General features: G+C 46.9%; 1 protein-coding gene across 5 annotated transcripts; it reads left to right on the top strand.

The window, feature by feature from the left end:
* Positions 1–277: 277 nt before the first annotated feature.
* On the top strand, positions 278–4,202 carry LOC119267410 (F-box only protein 7-like). Of its 5 annotated transcripts, none has more exons than XR_005132422.1 (2): positions 278–3,348; positions 3,693–4,202. XR_005132422.1 is itself a non-coding variant. In XM_037548797.1 (2 exons), exon 1 carries the CDS (start codon positions 812–814, stop codon positions 2,072–2,074), a length of 1,263 nt encoding a protein of 420 aa, XP_037404694.1. In that variant the 5' UTR covers positions 278–811; the 3' UTR covers position 2,075; positions 3,693–4,202. The 5 variants fall into 5 exon arrangements, 2 of the variants coding, with proteins under 2 accessions (XP_037404694.1, XP_037404693.1); XR_005132421.1 differs by having other exon boundaries at positions 3,499–4,202; XR_005132423.1 differs by having other exon boundaries at positions 278–3,864; positions 3,995–4,202.
* Positions 4,203–16,219: the final 12,017 nt, after the last annotated feature.

Here is a 16,219-nt window from a genome sequence, read left to right as displayed (position 1 = left end):
AATGAGTGAATCTACACTCTAAAATATGTCCATATGGATCCATATATAGTCCATATTGAAATCTCTACAAAGATTTATATTTAGAAACAGGGGGAGTATACTCTACTGCCTTTTTTAGGGGTCTGAGGGGTATCTATACTGGACCTGGACCAGGCCCAGTCCTAGGTTGCACGTAGGGCGGGCGGGCTGAAATGAGGCCCACTCAATCGACGCCCAAACGAAGGGAAGTTGAGCGGCGAAAAAAAAAACACGAAGGGAAGCGCAGCGCAGCGCCCCTTTCCTACCTCCACCGCTCAGAGCCCAGAACCCTCCTGCTCCTCCTCCGGCGGCGACAGCGGCGGGCGGCGGAGACGAGCACGTGGAGCTAAGTCGTCACGGCGCACTAGCCACCCCTGCGTCGGCAACTTCACCAGCCCCCACTAGCTCAACCTCGCCGTGGCGTACGCACCCGCGCAACCCCTCCCTCCCCTCCCTCCCCCCGAATCCCCAGTCTAGGAGGGTTCAGCTCCCGCCCGGCTCCGCGTATTAATTCCTGCTACTCAGCTCGGCCTCGACCCTTCTGCGTTCGAATTCCCGGGGCCCTAGGGTTCTGCTCCCGGCTAGAGCCGGGTGCCTGATTCATTCCTCTTCGTCCAGTCGTTTTTTCTGATTCGCTTTCTGAGAGGATCTGAGGTTATGAGTGCAGGTGCACAGCATTCGATTCCTGAAAGTTCTTCTGCAGTCCGATTCCACCTTCCAGTCTGGTTCGGAGATACCTATACCTATATATATCGTACACACAATTGAGGTTAAGTATCCCCTGCGAAAATCAATGGAGAAAGCTTCTGTTTCGGATGATTCTTCAGATTCGAGCACTGATTGTGATTGGTCCCAGCTTCAGGCTGACCTGCTCCTCCAGATCTTTGGCACTCTCGAGATCCCTGATCTCTTCAGCTCAGGTGCGGTCTGTCGATCATGGCACCTCATTTATCTGGAGGCCCGCCGTCTCCGGCGGTGCTTGCCGAACCAGAGCCCCTGCCTTGTTTACTCATCCGGCGACCGTGACGCTAACACGGCCACCCTGCATAACATGTCCACCAACAAGCTTTACCACATCACTCTATCGGAGCCTGCCTTCCGCACACGCCACGTCATGGGCTCCTCCTATGGCTGGCTCATCACCGCCGATGAGCGGTCGAATCTCATACTAGTCAACCCTGTAACCAGAGCTCAGATAGCTATGCCTCCCCCTGAAACCATGAACAATGTTAGACTGCGCTACACCGAAGACGGTGTGCTAGACGGATATGATGTTCTTTACATGGATCTGTTCTCTCGGGATTTTGACACTGAAATGGAGCCGTACCATCTTACACTTGAAGAAGCCCGCTTCTACCTCTATGCGAGGGTCGTTCTTTCTTGTGATCCCTCCCATGGAAACTGCACAGTTCTCGTAGTACAATTGCCAAAGGATCAACTCTCTTATACTAGGGTTGGGGACACCAAATGGACTTGGATTGATGCAAATCCAAATTGTTGGGCTTATCAACATATACTTTATAACAACAATGATGGTTTGTTTTATGGTGTTCGTGGTATGGGTGAGGTTGATTCTATTGATCTTAATGAACCTTCCGCTGAAGTTAAAGTTATTTTGAAGCCGATCATATCCTATCAAGCGCATAGTAGATATATTGTTCAAGCCCCATGGGGAGATTTTTTCCAGATATGGAGGCATGATAAATATAATAAGGAGAATGGAATAACAGAGCGGGTTGCAGACAAGTTTTATGTGTACAAGATTGATTTTGTTAAACAAAAGCTCGTTGAAACAAATAACATCCAAGATCACGCAATTTTCATTGGTTACAACAGCTCATTTATGCTTCCAGTGAAAGACTTTTCTACATTGATTCCCAACAGCATCTACCACACGGATGACTTGCTGGATTATATCTTCTGTCAAAGATCTAGTCTTAGGCAGGCTGTTGTCTTTAATATGAAAGATAGCAGTTTCATTGAGTTATCGCCCCCTAGTTCAGATTCAAGATTGAACTGGCCACCCTCGGTTTGGATTCAACCATCACTTACTTGAGGTTAGTGAAACTTACTAATGCAGAATATATATGTTATTTTATCTGCTTTATACTTTTTTGGGGTATCTATCCATGTTCTGTAGTTGGCCACTTAGACCTTTGTAATCGGCACAAGTGATCATGTCTCCCATCTTGTGTAGCCATGTACTTAGGCTGCATGATCAGTATTAAATAGATGTTTCGGATGTAAACCTATCCGTTCAGTAGGATAAGGTTGCTATGGTTGTTTTCAAGGAACACACTTAACTAAGTACTGTCTTGTTTAAAGTGTACTAATACAATGTGTAGAACTTGTAGTGTTGCTAAAACACACTTAAAATGCTTTTCCTTTTATGCTTATTATGGCTTCCAAACCAAATATTTATACCTAAATCTAGATCGAAATCCTTTTGTTGCTCTTGGATGGTTCGATACATGATACATCGACAATTAAGGAGGCTTACCAATAAATATTAAAGTGCCTCAACTAGCTTTGTTAATATCCTACTCCGAATTGTTTCATTCCTCTGTCCCTAAATCTTTATGTCAAATTATTATCTCTTTCCTAAGGTACCAGCATACTGTTTCGAGTGATCCTAAAACAGATTCTGAACTTTCGTTAGGCGTTACAATATCACTTTTCCAATTTATTATCATCACTGTTTATGATGGTTAGTATTACTTATCATGTAAGGTTAGGTCATGAATTTGTCCACGTGCCAGAACCATGACTAGGTTTCGAGATCTTATGGGTTTCAACTCTTGCCTACCCCTACTTGTCTGGGACTAAAACGCTTTGTTGTTGTTGTGTTCAATACATGTATGATCAACTAGCTGGTACGAAGTAATGTAAATAAATCCAATCATGTATTCATGTAGTACATCCATCTCCTATTCTCCATACAAATCCGATGATCACTGTAGAAATATAATCATATTGCGTGAACCCCCAAAACAAGAGTAGCAATTGTCTCGGACCATTAGCTCAAAGTCAACTCTAAATTTTGTAGACACAATCATTTATTCATTGTAAATAACTAATAATCATGTCTTTTTTGCTAGCAAAATATTGTACTACTAAATAGTTGTAACACGATGGTCGGAGCTAGTCATCATAACCGATGCTTTATTTTTTGTTTTTCAGATTATTCTTGCAAATATCCGACGAATGGAACACTGTTTATCAAGGCCTTCAAATATAGAGGCCCTACTTGGAATTAGCTGCCTAAATAGCACATAACTGACTCATGCCTATTTTAAGGTCCTGCCAGTAATAAACCAGCCTGTTTTGAAGGTCCTGCTCAGCAATTATGAAACGAATCATTTGTGTTCTATGTATTTTCATCTTGCTACTTTTTAAAAATGATCTAACATGTTATTCGAAAGAATTATTAGCTTTGCATGCCTAGATGCTGATACTCACTATGTGTTGTCTCTGCTTAAGGGCCTTAAAAGCGCTTGAGTGTCCTGGCAAGTTTGGAACTTATTGTGCACTTTGTTCAGGAGATATTACAGGCCAGTTAAGAAGACATGTCAATGGGAAAATATTCAGTTGTAGCTTTGTACCATTTTACTTTGAAATATAATGGATTTTGTTCTGAATTTCTGATGTGTCATTTCTACTGGCTGTTGCGACAGGCACCAGAGCATTCACATCTTGGAAAACAAACTTGTCTTGAGAAGGTGCATCCCTTGATCATCAGTTCATCACAACAGTTCAAATAACAAGATTAGTGCCTCTGCTGCGTCTATTGTTTTAGTTGGTTCAAGTGAGGAACCCGGGATATCAATAACTGTTCGTCAGGCAAGTGTAAGGAAACATTTCGTTTGGTGTACCACCCATGCCGATGAATATCTTTAATTTATGCAGACAGTTTGACCACTGCTAGTCCACTGTTTCAGCAAAGGTTTATTGCTGATGGAATTGAAACTTTGGTCAGGATAGGTATCCCAGTCAACGCTGCTATCTCCTTGTGGTGGAACTGTTTGTTCTTTGGTCGGTACCTGACCTTGTTCATTATAGGTGCACCTGTTTTAGAAAATTTTGCCGTCAAGCAAATGTTTCCCTTGCTTAGGATTCTTGTTATATTCTCATGTATCGACTCTTCCAAGATGAGTAATCCAGAGCCACGACATAGTTGGAACTTCTTTGCTCTTGTTGATGATGGCTTTTCTGCTTTGCAAAGCCTTATACTCAATCAATTCTTCCAGCAAGTATTTTGGCAGGAAAAACTATCTTTTCAGAATAATGGATATAGTCATTGGTGAAAAATACTCCCTCCATTTTTATATACAAGTCCACTATGAAATATACATTTTGCATATATACAAGGCCACCAACAGTAATCGAGGCAAAGTTAATGATATTTTCTCGTACTAACAACTTGTTTAATACTTGCATGCATGCAGTTATAATGACAGTCAGCTACTTCCTCTACTCAGTTTCTTTGCCTGCATGCGGAGTATTAATGATCCCAGTAAACAAGAAGAAAAGTTGACTTGTAAAGTAGGCATTAAATTTTACATTGGTACCTGTAATCCGAGTTTGTGGCCTTGTATACAAAAATGGAGGGAGTAGATATATTGGGGATTCTGTTGGAGATGGACTATCAACCGTTATGGCATTTCCAAATGCGTTGGAGGGTGGGTTAGAGCATGCCTAGTACAACCTTCAAACCCTTAAAGCAGTTTTAAGGGTTGAGAAATGCCAGTTTTTTTGCACTTTTTAGGGTTGAAAAACAGGGACAAAGACTAGAACCCTCAAACCCAACCCTTAAACTGCGGGTTGGGTTTGAGAGTTCTAGTCTTTGCCTCAACCCCAACCTTTAAATCTATCATTTCACATATCACAATTTATGACTACAAGAACACAATAAACCTCAAACAAACTACCAAATGACAATCATTGATGCATGGTTTAATAGTTCACATCACAAAATCATCATCTTCCCCCTCTCATCGGCTCCATCAAGCATCTCCATAGGCGCCGGCGGAGTCGTCCACACCACCATCGCCACAACTACTCATCGGAGTGTCACCTCGAAAAGTAGAGGACGCACCACGAAACATCCTCTTCCTCTCCGTGATGTCCTCCTTGTAGTCCTTCCACCATTGCAATTGGTCTTGATCCGTGTCCTTCTTGGACATCATCATGTGCTCCTTCTCTTCCACCACGAGTTCTTTCCATACCTTTGCCTCTTTGAGCTTGATCATCCTCTCCTCCGAGTCGGCTTTGCGCTTTGCTTCTTCACGCTTTGCTTTGACTTGTGCAAGCTTGACCTCTTTCTTCTTCTCGGTGATAAGAAGCTTCGTCTCCAATGTCTTCGTTGTCAATTCCTCTCTTGCCTTCATCATGTGCTCCATCTTCTCCCTTAGGCTTGACGCCTCTCCTTCCATCTTCACCCTTAGCTTTCCCTTCTTGTTTCCCTCGGGCTTGCCCAAGTTCCTCTCCTCCTCATCTTCACTATCATCCATCCTAAGCATTGCTGACTTCTTGGCACTACGAGGGAAAACCTTATACACAGAAATTTAGCAGTAGCGCATGTCAAAAAAGAGCACTAGTGCTAAATAGCAGTAGCGCGTGTCCGTAAACCGCGCTACAGATACAATAGTAGCAGTAGCGCGTGCGCATGAAAAAGCGCTACCACTAATATCCCCTTTGCTAAACCGATAGGCTACGCATAGCAGTAGCGGTCTTGAGGAAAGCGCGCTACCGCTAGCACATAAGTAGCAGCGCGTTTCGCGCGGAGAGCGCTACTGCTAATGGAAATAAAATAAAATAAAAAACAAATAGAAAAGTAAATGAAAAAGAAAGAAATAGAAAAAGGAGAAAGGAAAAAATAAAATGTAGAGCAAAATAAATGAGAAAGCGGAAAAAGGAGAAAGACGTAGCAGTAGCGTTTGTTCGTAAGAGGCGCTATAGCTAACGTAGCTGCAGCGCGTTTCCTAGACCCCCGCTGTAGAAACAGAAAAGGAAATAAGAAAGATAAGGAAATTACATAGCTATAGCAGTAGCGCGTTTTGTGAAACTCGCTATAGCTAACTTAGCTATAGCGCGTTTCGCGAAAAGCGCTACCGCTAAGTTTGACTTAACCAAAAAACCGTTTCCCCCGGCCACCACTTCTCCCCCAAATCCCTCAACCCACTCCGCCGCCGTCTGCCCGATTCACCATCGCCCCACTTCGCCGCCGTCTCCTGCCGACGTCGACTCCCCCAGAGCCACCAGAGCCGCGCGCCATCGACACCACCGGAGCCGCCCCCAACGCCACCAGAGTCGCGCGGCCTCATCAACACCACCAGAGCTGCAGTCGACGCCACCGGATCCACCCTCGCCACAACTGCCTCCCTCGCCGTCAGCGGAGACGCCCCCGCCTCCCTCGCCACCACTGCCTCCCGCGCCACCACCGGAGCCATCCTCTATAAGCCCCCATCCCTCCTCTCTCCCTATCTCTAAATTAGTTAGGTTAATTTAGTTAGGAAAAGAATTTAGTTAGGTTAATTTAGTTAGGTTAATTTGACAGAGATGCCCCTGCCTCCCTCGTCGTAGGAAAAAATGTATATGCTTAACTAGGGCAGTAGGGTTAGGGTTGTAGTGTTTAATTACAAATGTTAGGAAAGTAAGGTTTAACTAGATGTTAACTAGGGTGGTAGGATTTAGTTTAGAGAAAAAATCAATATAAAAATATAAATTTCTATTAGTGCTGCAAGTCTAGATGCAAATTTGAAGTGGTCATGATATATGAAAAATCCTCAATTGTGTTTGCTCATTGATCATAATCGACATTGAAGTGGTTCGATTGTGCCCAAGTGGCCTTTTGTTGTTTCTAGGGAATGAAGCCGAGTGACCTATGTTTTGCCAGAATGTTGATTCATTTCCGTTCCGGCAAAATTCAGGTTCTTGATTTGTCCACTTTTTAGCAAAGGTCATGCCGAAATTTTCCGTTAATTTCGGCATGACTTGTGCTACAAACTAGGACATATCGAGTGCCCGGGATTTGCCGCACCGGGAAGGAGTCAACGTTCCTGCAAAACAATAGGCCTTTTTTATGTCATTATTCATTTTATTAGGTCTATAATTAATTGACTAGATTTAATCGTAGGAAACATGGCTAGCAACGATGAAGGACAGGGTTCTGGTGATTGCGACGACATCTACCGGGCGGCAGACGATTTTTTTAGCCTTACCGACATCGAGACCGGCGTTGAGACTCAGACCGACATCGAGACTGAGACTGAGACCGGCGCTGAGACTTAGACCGGCATCGAGACCGGCGCTGAGACTGAGACCGGTGCTGAGACTCAGACCGGCATCGAGACCGGCGCTGAGACTGAGACCGGTGCTGTCTCGGGGAGCGGAGCCGGTGTACAACCGAAAGCAAAGAGGCAACGACCTCCTAACAAACTCATGACTACTAGACTAGTGGTCACGGAGGTGGACGACGGCAATTTTGAGCCAAAGGCGCCCGAGGAAGCGCGTCGATGCTATGGCAATCAGATAGGCTGCATCGTACGGACAACCGCCACCATCAACGATGAGAAACTACAGAAGATAGAAAATATGAGGATCTCCCTCCTAAAGATGTTTCACCAGATATTCTTGTTCCCGAGCCGGAATGAGAAGGATTATAAAGATCCAGATGAGGACCCGACAATGAAGAAGATAAACAAACACGCCATGACCAAGTTTAGCGACGCGTTGGTCGCCTGGAAAAATCGAGTGAAAGCAAAGATCATTGACAAGAAGGAACCCTACTCCGAGATTGTAAAGGATAATCCGACAATCACGGAAGAGCATTTTCAAATATTCAAGAAGGCTTGCGAGGCCGAAGCTGCCAAAAAAAGTCTAAGTACATGAAGGGGCTTCAAGAGAGGAACATTGGGAGCCACCACCTCGGAAGCCGTGGTTACGGCGGAAAGAGGTCCAAATGGGCCAAGGAGGACGCGGAAGCCGCGAGTCTGGGCATCCTAGACCCCTTGGCGGATTTCACCGTCCCGCAGGAGCGTGATGTCCTCAGGGCCCGACACCGTTGGGACCCAGTGAAGAAGGTTTACGAGACAAAACTGGTCATTACGGAGTTCATGAGACTGCTGGTAATTTTAGTTTCTGATCAATTCGACTGCACACGTTAGTCATATTTGTAAACGATCCTTGTGCCTTTTGCAGAGAGAGCAGCACCGGATTGCGGCCGAAAGCGACTCGCCGTCTGAGGCATTGGCGAGGCCCAAGTGGGACACTCCATTCAACCGGGCGTTGAACATATTGAAACGACAACCGGTGGATACTCGCCCGTTGTATGGACGCGTGCACGGTGTCGGAGACGGCGCCACGTGGAAGAAGTACTACCGTGAGACCACAGAGGAGAGAAAGGAAATACGAAGGTTAACTGAAGAAAACATCGACAAGAAGGTTGAGATTGCAGTTGAGAAGAAATCATCTCAGATAGTCGCAAACAGCGGTAGCTGCCGCAAAACAGGTGGTTGCAGATTTGTCTACTTCCTTGGTGACGGGCGTTTTCACTTGGACAAGGCAACATCCAGAAAAAAATGCAAAGGACTTTCCCCTTGCTGACTTCTTGGGGAGCAGCTCGACTAGCGTTGCACCAGCACCTGCTCCTGCACCAGCTCCTGCACCGGCTCCTGCACCGGCTCCCACACCGGACGTGCTCGGTGGTGCTTCATCTTTGGCTGAGCTCGACGCTCTCACGGTATCTGTCACACCGGCCCCCTTCAATATAAATGTATAATCTCCTGTTTTCATTGCCTTTCGGATGTCTCATGTCGCAGACTTTTCTTTGCAGGGCGACGAAACCTCGTGCACCATATTGTACACCATCAGCGACCAAAAGGTGGACAACAGGAAGGCGACGATAATGAGGCCGAAGGAACCATTGTTCCACAGCCGGCCGATCCCCCCGAACGTCTTCAAGGTTTCCGTGGCCAATGTCAAACCGGGCCACGAGAATTTGCCTCCTCCAGTACTAGCGGGGGATGACGACGAGACACCGCGGCGGCTTGGTGATTGCTGCAATGGGTGGGTCCTGTTGTGGCCAAAGAGTCTGCTTCGTCTGGAGGGGGCCGGGAGCACACCCACGAGCACGCAGCCTCAGCAAGGTATGAACATCAACACCCCACCTACCCAATTAGTGTCGGGTGTCGGGTTGGGTGATAGCGGACGGGGTAAGGAGGAGGCTCCATTAGTCGCTGATGATGTCGCCATGGATGAAGATGAGGACGATGATGGTGCTGAACAGTATGTCTATACTGGCGCCTCCTCAGGGTTTGAACGTCATGAGTCGGTGCCTGAATTGCCATCTCAACGTATTATGGACGACCTTCCGGTAGTGAAGAAGTCTAGGAAGAGAGCGAGGAAAGGCAAAAAAGCTAATTCTATGATCCAGCCGCCTCAGCAGCCTCGGCTTCAGGACCGTATAAATATTCCTGATGCGGATAAATGGCATATCCTTGGTCAACCAATCCTACCTGCAACAGCGCTACGGGCCAGATTCGGCGATCTAAGGAGACTTCATGACGATGTGTTGCGGGTAGAGAAATGCCTCATCGCCTCGAAAAATCCAGGATACCCACTCTACGTGGTTAACGTTCCGCGGCAAATGTCGTACGTCGACAGCTTCCCCGCGGATAAGTTCTTCCTCCGATTCGATTACATATTCGACATGTTTCACGTGAAGAAGCTGGATTTTACGTTTGTCCGCCTTTATGCCTTGCACATGAACTACATCATCGGGGTTGAGCAGATATCTCATATATGTGTCGCTGACCCGTACTACATGCACGAGGACTTCTTGGGAGTCTGCGCAAAGCACCGTGAATACGCGAGGGATTACATCGTCAGTTTCATGCTCGCCAATAAGGATAAGGAGGCGATTCTCGTGCCTTATCATCCTGTGTAAGTCATCCGCGCTGCTATCCTTCCTTCGATTTCAATCATTCATTTGTACGATGGAGGCTAATTAATTTGAGGTGTACTTATTTTGCGCAGCGGCGGGCGCGCCGTCCTCATCATCCTCTGCCCCCGATTCTCCCACGCTCTTTACTTGGACTCATCGAAGAACATTCACAAAAAGGATTACACCCACATCAAGGATGTTCTCGACAGTGCTATGTTTTACTACCAAGCAGGGGGTGGAGAGGTCAGGGACAAGAAGAGAAGGGGCGGCAGGGTCGCCTTCGGCCATAAGACCGGCTTCTGCTGCATCCAGCAACCGAACGATTCTCTTAATGATGGATTCTATGTCCTACACCATATGCTGGAGTACAGACGGGATCACTAGAACCTTTGCATGTCACCTAAATCCGGCGATTCCTATATTCTACAATGGGCAAAGGACATAGGAGATATCGAGGATCATCGACTTCGAGCTGAGTTCTATAACATCCAACGCGAACTTGCCCAAATCATCATGAAGGAGGTCGTCGGAAAAACAGGGATGTTCTACGGAGAAGGACAAATGTCGCGGGAAGACGTCCGAACATGGATAGCCTCTCAGCGTCTCGACATGAAGCCTTTCACTAAGCTCGAGGACTATCTCCCTGACTTGGATGGATGGAACGACATGTTGGAGTGATTGTCGATATATGACAATGTGTCCGTTTAGTCCATACTTTCTGTATGACAAAACTTTGAGTTATGAACGGTGAAATTTTATTTGTGATGTAATTAAACCGTCCTCCTCCTCGAGTAGCGAAAATCACTCTAGTTAGGGCATTTTGGGGTACGATGAACTTTGTTATTTATGCTTATGGTATGTTGTTTCTATTTTTGCCAAGTCTATCTCTTTCTGTTGCTCAACTATATATGTTGCATATCATCGACTCATGTGACGATGCAGGTGCATAGATCATAGATGGCGAAGAAGTGCTACGCCAGGAGTATATATACGACAAGTGGCCGGAGTGTCAGGCCCCAGTGTGCCGGTTTCCGGTTTCCGAGCGACATGCAGTAGTTAGTTTAGGTTCACGCTAATGCGAGAGAGGGATACGAACTCATGTACTCAAAGTGATAGCTCTTCTCGCGTATATCATTGTTTAGATGGATGACGATGTATTTGCAAGTAATCGAGACTTGTATCGCTATTTTCGAGATGATGACGAGAGACCACTTTGTGTTGGATGATGATTATGATGATGACATGATTTAATGAGACTAATTGTATGTATATACTATGATTACGTTTTGTATGTGTATGATATGCTAAAGATTATTGTATAAAGCCTATTCAAATACAAAACAAATACAAAACAAGTATGCAGGGAAAAACTAATAAAACTAGTAGTAGCGAGGGGGGAAATTTAGCAGTAGCGCCGCCTTACCAGTGGCGCTTCCCAGTAAACAGCGCTGCAGATAATATCAGCAGCGCCCTTTTCTAAAGAGAGCTACAACTATTTATGTATAGCAGTAGCGTGGGACAACATGCGCTACTGCTATACGTTAGCTGTAGCACCTTATTAGTAGCGCCGGTCCCCGCGCTACTAATAGGCCCAAAACCCGCGTTGCTGCTAGGCTTTTCCCTAGTAGTGTGGGTGTGGTCTCTTGATCCCTCAACTTCCACTTGTCAAAGGTTTAAAGAATTGCCCAAGCATACTTAAATGTGAATGGCTTGCCCTTGGAAGCGGCCATCTCCTTGTACCTCATGCCGGCAATTGTCTCCTATCAACCACACATAATCACATACACTAGTAGAAAAAGGGTCAAATGTGAAGCACATTAGTGCCGGTTTGTATTTGAGCCGGCACTAATGTATACATTAGTGCTGGTTCCAACAGCTAGCCGGGCCGCTTTCATTAGTACCGGTTCGTGGCGAACCTTTAGCACCGGTTTGTGCCACGAACCGGTACTAATGAGAGTGGTGGCAGGATGTTGTCAGACTGGGCCCCCTCCAGCCCCTTTAGTACCGGTTCTTGGCACGAACCGGTACTAAAGGTCGTCCTACATAAACCCTTCGTCCACCCGAGCTCGCTCTGTTCTTCCCCTTTCCCCTCTCCTCTCTGTTCTTCCCCTCTTCCTCTCGAGCTCATCACACATTTTGCCCAAAATTTGTCAAGATTTGAAGGCCCCCATCCATTCAAATGATCACAAAGGTTAGCAACTTTGTCCTTTCATCTCTCATTGCTAGATTAGCTCTTGCAATGCTTTATATAGTGATTAATTTGTGAGTTTAGTAATTTGGGAGGATATATATATATATATATATATATATATATATATATGCTAGTATTTGATTTATATGCAATTTGAGGTCAAAAATAACACTTAGTTTGCATATGTAGGTGTGGTTTACTTAGTGCCTTCTAAATCTCCGTCGTAACCACCGTCGATCGCCCGCACCGTCCCGTCACCGGCACCACCTTGTGGTGAGCCTCTTGTTCATGAAATTTTATATAAAAATTGATGTTTGTGTGATTTGGATATATAGTTACTCGTATAATTATCTTACCCGTACGTTGTTTGTTATACATAGTGCCATGGTTTTGATATCCGTCCCCGTCGGCCCTCGTCCTTGTTATGATTCGGATGTGGTATATATATTCTCTTTTAAAACTAGTTGCATTTCGTGTTTATGACAAATTATGCCCATCAAGTTGACATAGAAATTTTTTCTAGGAGGTATGTGAACCGGAAATTCCATCCGACCCTATTGTCGAGAGGTTAAATTTAGTTGAAAGAGAAAACGAGTACTTGAAAGAAAAATTGAAAAGAATTGAGGGGGAGAAGATGGAATTGGAGTTGCATATTGCCGATGTCGTCGATGATCACAAGATCAAGATGGAGAAAATGCGCTTGAAGATTAGAAAGATTAGAAAATATGCATCTATAGTGAGGCTTGGTATCATTATGTTGTTGGATCCATTGTTACCTTAGTTGCGATCTTGATCGTATTTATTGTTGCATTTAAATGCTTTAGCTAGAGAGTTATTTGTTTGTTGCATTTAAGTGTTGTATGAACTTTATGTATGAACTTGTATTAATTTGGTCTATTTGGTGTTGTGTAATGAAGATGAGCCGACAATGGATGTACGATGACCGATGCTCTCCCCAGTTCGTTGAGGGCGTGCATACTTTTCTGCTTGCGGCTGAGGCAAACAAGCGGGCGGATGGTTTTATGCCTTGTCCATGTGCTCGCTGTAAGAATGGTCACAATTACTCTACGTCAAGAACCATTCACGTCCACCTGTTTAAGTCCGGTTTCATGCCCCACTATAATGTTTGGACCAAGCACGGAGAAAGAGGGGTTATGATGGAATACAATGAAGAAGAAGAGGACGACGACAGCTATCCTGGCCATGGGTTCCCTGAATACGATGATACAACAATGGGGGAAGAAGCTGAGCCGGTAATGCGGGAAGAAGCTGAGCCAGCAATGCGGGAAGAAGCTGAAGAAGAGGCATCAGATGAGCCCGTTGATGATCTAGGTCGGGCCATTGCCGATGCAAAGAGAAACTGCGCAAGTGATTTGGAGAAGAAGAAGTTGCAGCGCATGTTAGAGGATCACAAAAAATTGTTGTACCCGAATTGCGTAGGTGGCAAGAAAAAGCTGGGCACAACACTGGAATTGCTGCAATGGAAGTCAGAGAATGGTGTATCTGACAAGGGATTTGGAAAGTTGCTGGTAATGATAAAGGATATGCTTCCAAAGGACAACGAATTGCCCGAGAGTACGTACGAAGCAAAGAAGGCTGTCTGCCCTCTAGGGTTAGAGGTGCAGAAGATACATGCATGCCCTAATGATTGCATCCTCTATCGCGGTGAGTATGAGGATTTGAACGCTTGCCCGGTATGTGGTGCATTGCGCTATAAGATCAGCCGCGATGACCCTGGTGATGTCGAGGGCGAGCGCCCCAGGAAGAAGATTCCTGCCAAGGTGATGTGGTATGCTCCTATAATACCACGGTTGAAACGTTTGTTCCAAAACAAAGAGCATGCCAAGGCGATGCGATGGCACAGAGAAGACCGTAAGAAAGACGGAAAGTTGAGAGTACCCACTGACGGGCCGCAGTGGAGAAAAATCGAAAGAAAGTACGGGAAGGAGTTTGCAGATGACGCAAGGAGCGTATGGTTTGGTCTAAGCGCAGATGGCATTAATCCTTTTGGGGAGCAGAGCAGCAACCATAGCACCTGGCCTGTGACTCTATGTTTGTATAACCTTCCTCTTTGGTTGTGCATGAAGCGGAAGTTCATTATGATGCCAGTGCTCATCCAAGGCCCTAAGCAACCCGGCAACGACATTGATGTGTACCTAAGGCCATTAGTTGAAGAACTCTTACAACTGTGGAATGGAACAGGTGTACGTGCGTGGGATGAGCACATGGGGGAAGAATTTGACCTAAAGGCGTTGCTGTTCGTGACCATCAATGATTGGCCTGCTCTCAGTAACCTTTCAGGACAGACAAACAAGGGATACCGCGCATGCACGCACTGTTTAGACGACACCGACAGTATATATTTGGCTAATTGTAAGAAGAATGTGTACCTGGGACATCGTTGATTTCTTCCGAGCAAGCATCCCGTAAGAAAGAAAGGCAAGCATTTCAAAGGTGAGGCGGATCACCGGACGAAGCCTCGCCACCGTATTGGTGCTGATGTACATGATATGGTCAAGGATTTGAAGGTGGTCTTTGGAAAGGGTCCTGGTGGACAACCTGTTCCGAATGACGCTGATATGGTCCACGGTTCCACTAGGTGGTGCATCCCTCACTTGGTCCATGGCCGCACTCCAATGAGCACAAGCGGGCTTCATCAACTCCCACCGGCCTTGAAGCGACCGGTAAGTGCGAGAGATGAACCCACTATTCTTCGGCTTGATCCTTTGCCAATAGCGTTTACCGGTTTGATCGGTGCCGGTGCTTGCATCCATCCCCACAGCTGCCCAAGCACGAACCAAGAGGATATCTTCCGCCTCGGTGTAGTTTGTCGACCGCGCGTGTGGGCGGGAAGCAGCGGTGAATGCCTCCTCCCCTATCTCGGCCACCTCCTCCTCGTCATCCCCTTCATCCTCATCATCTTCCTCCAAGTTGTCACCAACCCTAAAGGGGTCTAGAGGAGGAGCTCTGAGGTCCACCTCCGTGTTTTGGAGGAGGTCCAAGAACGAGGATGGGGTTGCCATTTTCTCGAACACCTCATGCGCGGCGGGAGGAGGTTCGGTGACGGCGGCGGGTGGGGCCGCGGGCTTCTTCCGCACCGTGGGCTTCTTCCGCGGCTTGTTCACGGCCGGGGATGAACCGGTGACCTTGGAGGCCGCCCCTCGCGGCCCATGAGAGGCCGCCTTCGGCCGACTCTTCTTGGGGGAGGGCGCGGTGGCGGGGGCGGGCGCGGGGGAGGCGGGAGGAGGCGGGGCGAGGCCCGCCCGCCGCCGCTTGGCCCCGACGTGGGTCGCCGCCACCATGTCGGCCACGGTCGGGGCAGGGGCGGGGGCGAGGCCCAAGTCGGGCGGGGCGGGCACGACGGCGGGCGGGGGCGGAGGCCTCCATGGCCAGCACGGGGCGAGGTGGCGGGAGGAGCCGGGGAGGCGGGATGAAACTTCCCTCCCGCGCGAGAGGAAAGAGGAGTGTGGGTTGGGGGGAGTTTTTCCTCTCAACCCTCACTTCTACAGGTTAGGAAACAGTTTGAGGATTGGACCTCTAATTTTTTTTACGGGTTTAAGGGTTTAGAGGTTCTAGTCTACGGGTTTTTTCCGACGAAAACTATAAAAAAACAGTTATTTTTAGAGGTTTGAGGGTTTGAGGGCTCTACTAGACTTGCTCTTATGATAGTTAGCGAACGGGATCCCTTGAACGGTGCCGGCGCGTTCAGCTGCGGTTTGGGCTCTCGAACCAGGACTGGAAGTCTCATCCGGCTGTGAGACGATCTGCTGCAGAGAGGACCTAATGCAAAACCTGCCTGGAGTAAGGCTGGGCTTGGAATAGATGTGATTGAATACAGGTGTAATTAATTTACGGGTGCAACTTAGTGGCCAAGAGCTATTTTCGGCTGGATAAAGAGACAGACGGGGGGAGGTCTGTAAGAGCATCTCCAGCCGTTGGCCCCCCAGGGGGCGCCTAAAATCGCCCCCTCGGGGTGAGCCGACGCAAAAACTCGGCCTGGGGCCGAGTTGGTCCCCAGCCACCGGTCCCAGGGTCGTCCCCAGGTGTGTTTAAAAAAATTTAAATAT

This window comes from Triticum dicoccoides, chromosome 3A (assembly GCF_002162155.2).
Source record: "Triticum dicoccoides isolate Atlit2015 ecotype Zavitan chromosome 3A, WEW_v2.0, whole genome shotgun sequence".
Taxonomy (NCBI): Eukaryota; Viridiplantae; Streptophyta; class Magnoliopsida; order Poales; family Poaceae; genus Triticum; species Triticum dicoccoides.
The sequence above is the reverse complement of the archived record's forward strand: the minus strand, read 5'-3'. Positions and strand labels throughout refer to the sequence as shown.

What these genes read in the sequence shown, in the direction of transcription:
- LOC119267410 (XM_037548797.1), top strand. Translation starts at nt 812, where the DNA reads ATGGAGAAAGCTTCTGTTTCGGATGATTCTTCAGATTCGAGCACTGAT.